General features: G+C 50.4%; 1 protein-coding gene across 1 annotated transcript; it reads left to right on the top strand.

Annotated features, from left to right (window-relative positions):
* Positions 1–528: 528 nt before the first annotated feature.
* C20H17orf64 (chromosome 20 C17orf64 homolog) lies at positions 529–4,312 on the top strand. Its single transcript, XM_048967305.1, has 5 exons — positions 529–600; positions 1,015–1,140; positions 1,960–2,135; positions 2,320–2,419; positions 4,286–4,312. The coding sequence occupies exons 1-5, from the start codon at positions 529–531 to the stop codon at positions 4,310–4,312; spliced, it is 501 nt and encodes a 166-aa protein (XP_048823262.1).
* Positions 4,313–4,536: the final 224 nt, after the last annotated feature.

The following is a 4,536-nucleotide window of genomic DNA, read 5'->3' on the forward strand; positions in this document are numbered from 1 at the left end:
TTTTTCTTTGTGAAAGCATTTTGCCTGGAAGTAAATCTCCAAAAAAATAATCCCTTTAACTACAAGCCTTTCTTCCTCCTGGCAAATGCAATTTATTCTTTATTAGAACTGAGAGCTTTAAAAGAGATGCTACCCAGCAGAGCTACACCTTGCTGTGGGTGGCACCTACAAAGGAGATACCCTCAGAATTCCATTACACCTCACTGGGAATTGAGAACACAGCTCTAACAAGCTCTGTCAACACCACCTTGTGTTGCACTCTGTGGCTGCGCCTGCTCCCCACCCAGCAGGGCCGTCTCAATGGCAGCTCAGCCCTGGCCCCACGGCCCAGTGGCTGCAATAGGAAAGGAGGAAAAAGGCCCTTTCTGATCACACCATAGGTGACATTCACAATCACCAGCGCCTTCCATCATCATATCCCAGCCATCCCCAGGGCTGGTGGAACTTGGAACCCGTATCCAGGCACCCTGGTGACCCACAAACACTTTCTGTGGTTGCTTCCTTCCTCACCTGGACACAGGTGGCAGCATGAAGGCTGTGTGTGCCACGGAACAGGTGGGCACAGAGGAGCAGGCAGTCAGTGACAGCATGGCCAGAGAGGTGAGCATGAGCAGGAAGGGACACACAGCCAGAGCAGGGCTCAGCCTTGGTGACACTTCCAAAACTCAGTTTGGAACCAAGTTTGCAAAGGCATCTTCCTACAGAGCAGAGTACATCAGAGAGGGAGGACTTGTCTCATTACATATCACATAGGGTATTCTAAAATACACCATTATCTTGGGTTTAGGTTGGTCACAAAACCAAAAAAGTGAGGTGACCAATTCTTACAGGCTTTTAATTGCAATTAAATATCTACCTTCATTAAGCACCTCTGAAAACCCAGCCTGAAATGCTTTTGGCAGGAAGAGCGATGCTCCTGAGCCTGAGGGCAGGGTTTGTCCTCAGCTGTGCTTTTGGGAAAGGGCACAGAGCTGGCACCAGTGGGTAACTGACCTCTGTCTCTGGCACCCACAGGGCCTAGGGAAGGATGCGGCCGGCGCTGAGGCAGCAGTCCCTGCAGCGGGCAGCACGGGTCGTGCACAGCCTAGGGCCCCACTCATCTGCTCCACGGTTGGCCTCAACCAGGATACCTTCAAAATTGTGAGATACTGAACGGGATTTGGCAGAGGGGGAAAGAGTTAATTTGTGGCATTTCAAGAAGGAGGGAGGAAAAATAAAACCCGGGGGGTTGACAGAGGAATCAGACAGCAGGACAGCAAACTAAACCTTCATGCATGGAGGAAAGCCACAGTGGTTAACCTCCTCGTTGTTTTCTCAGCATCACACTTCAGTTAAGCAAACAACAGGCCATCCACATTGAAAGTCACACCGCTCAGTTTTTGGAAATGCATATTGCCACTTCAGCATTTCACATGGAGCTTTGATGGCAGCCCCAAAATTTCATCCCATGCCACTGCCCACAGTGGACGAGCCCACCCTTACCCACACATGGCCCTGTGTGTGTAACATGCAGAAAGCCATGTGGACACAGAGGGAGGGCATGCAGACACAGTACTTGCTCTTGCATCACAAGCTGAGGTTTGCACCATCCCAGGCACGGCCACAGGAAACAGCAGTGTGTGAAAAGCAGTTCCCTTTTCCCATCCATGCAGAACAACAGCTGTTTCGTACCCTGAAGTTAATACGTTTCACCCTATGATGTCAAAAGGGAAGTCCCAGCCATGAAAATCCCTCAATCTCCTGTGTCATCCCAACATGCTTTGCCCGTGCCACCTCGAAGTTCAGGAGGTGTGGGACAGGCCCCTTCAGGGTGATGGAGACACTCGGCAGGGACCCACTTCAGCCCTCCATCCCCACACAGAACCTACTCACCCAGAAAACACTCCTCTGATGCTTTCCCAGCCAACTACTTCAGTAGCTTACTAACAGAACACAGCTATTCCAACGCTTCCTTTGCAGTGCAAGGAGTACTTGAGGCCCTTCAAGAGGTCACTCAGGAAGCTGCACTTGCCCCAGCACCTCTCCAGGAAAAAAAAAGTGAAGTACACGAAAGAAAGCGTGACCATAATTGGGGACCGCATCGACTTGTTCCTCCAGCAGCACTGCAGAGCCTCAGAGGTCCGGCACTGGAAGAAGTAAGGCTTTGACCTCTTACAGCTCTGGAAAGGGTCATTTTTCATAAGTTGATTAGCTTCAGGGAAAAGGAGAAAAGTGCCATGCAAAGGATTCACCAGTTGTCTCCCTCCATAAGCCAGAACCAGCAGGAGGAAGAGCATGCAATCTGTGCTCAAGTATGCAACTCACATGTCTTTTCCCTAGGATGCTGTGGAGGTTCACCTCCCTCTTCTCAGATAAGGATGAAAAGCAGCTGCAGAAGCTGTATAAGTACATCAAGAGAAACAAGATGCAAAAGTTCCAGGTAAGCAAGCAGGATAACAGCCTTCCTCAGCAGCTGAGCTGCTGTCCCCACCACCATGGTTTGCAATTGCAGGAGCAGATCCCATGCTCCTAGTCATGCTTTACAGACAAACTCTGATCCTTAGTTGTATCTGGTTAAGTGAGAGCTGAACTCTGAAAGAAGCAACTTGTTCAGGTAAAGCAAGCATTTGTCAAGTCTACTTCTGTGCTTGAGCATCAACTACAGGAGCCCTCCAACAATGGAGCTGTAATGAGTGGATTACTGAGAACCCCATCCCAAAGGGTTAAGCCACGAGAGCAGACTCACAGCCATCCACAAACACAGCTCCTGAGCAAAGGCTGAGTGCACCAGGAAGTTCAAAGGTCCCTAAGAAATACTTTTAGAAGTTTATTTTAAAATATTAAAAACTGTCCCAGTGTTAAAAAAAAAAAAAAGCCAAAACCAAACAGCAATACTGAGGGCATCTGGGAAAGTGTTCTGAGCAATTTAGGAAACTGCAGTAGGTGTGATCCTGTGCTTCACATTAAAGAGCTGCGGCCATCTGAGTGCTGGCAGCAATGCAGCTGTCAGCAAGTGGGAGGTCTGAATGTTAGAGCAGAGGGAAATCAGGCTGTTTGCCTGTTTAGAGGGCTCCAGAAAGACACCCCAACAATAAGGAAATGTAAAGAAAAAAAAGCAGGAGCACTGAGCAACAAATGCCTCCAAACTCTTCTACCCCATTGCTCCCCCTGAACGAAAAATCAAAACACAGAATAGCACACCTTCAGCTTGGGGAGGAAAAAGGTGGGAAAGTGAAGGGGTAGGTGCAGCCTGTGATACAGGCAGGGCTGTGCAGTGCAGGGCATGGAGCTGCCTCCAGAGCACAGCGATATGCAGGGGCTGATGGACTGCAAGGGGGTGGGAGAAGCCTTCCAACCAGGGAGCAGCTGCCCCCCATTGCAGCTCAGCAGCAGCACTGGGGCAGACGTGGATTGGGAACACCTTGTTGTTTAGATGAGTGAGCATAAATAATGTCATCATCAATACATAATTAGGAAGTGATTGAGGTTAGCTCTCCTTAAAGGAAAGCCTCTGTCAGCCTTACCCACCATCATCCTACAGCCAGAGCTCTGCCTTCTCTTTTCCTCACTGCAGGTTTCAGGCCTTCTTCAAAAGCCACATTTCAGTTTGCACACTGATCCCAATTCTGTTTTTTGGGCTTACTGAACACACCCTATGCAATCTGCTGCCTCTTCTACACCACCAAAAGCTCATTAGCACAGAAATTAGCCCCCTGTTCCATTCTCGTTTCTTTACTCTCTCAGACCACCTGAAGCCCCTGAAGTTTGTTAGATTCAACATGATTCAGGCAACACAAAACCTCTCTTTCTCCTCTGGGATAGCCCAGAGCAATGGAGATGCTGCTGCTGAACACAGGCACCCACTGCCACCCACTGCCAAGCCTGTGCCCGAGGCACCACGGGGCGACAGTGACATCCAGTGGCACGCACACATCCCCAGCACAGTCAGCAGAAGGGGCACGGCACAACACCCCTCGCTATGAAACCTGGCTGCCCAACAGCACCAAATGCTGTCACCCAAGGAGGTTGGAAAAGGTCAGTCCTGGAGCTGCTGTGCGGAGGGATTCCTGCTGAAGAACACAGACAGTGGGTGCCCAAACTCAAGTGGAGGTTGGTATCTGAGCACAAGGATCAGCACAGGGCTTAGGGATGGCACGCTCACTGCTCCCCCCACAGCCACCCAATGGGCCCACAGAGCTGCATTGCTCAGCAGTGAGCCAGCGTGCGGTGCTCAGTCAGATCAATATCCTGAAGCCCTTTTTGTTGTGTTTTTGTTTGTTTTTAAAGCTGTTATGCTGTCCTTCAGAAGGTGAAGATTCGCAAAGAAAGCTGAAGGAAACCACTGGGAGCAGCTGGGCAGCAGCTGGGGATGCAGTGGAGGTAGCAGCCACACCAACACCCCTCCTCTGCCACCGCACTGCCACACAGTCAGGTAAAGATGTGACCAGGGGTGGAGGCAGAGAATGGGGCAGATTGAACTGCTGCCTCAGAAGGCACAAAAAACAGGGAGAGCAGCATACAGCAGTAGCAGGGAAGCCGGAGGCATCCCTTGGGCAG

This window comes from Lagopus muta, chromosome 20 (genome assembly GCF_023343835.1).
Source record: "Lagopus muta isolate bLagMut1 chromosome 20, bLagMut1 primary, whole genome shotgun sequence".
Classification (NCBI taxonomy): domain Eukaryota; kingdom Metazoa; phylum Chordata; class Aves; order Galliformes; family Phasianidae; genus Lagopus; species Lagopus muta.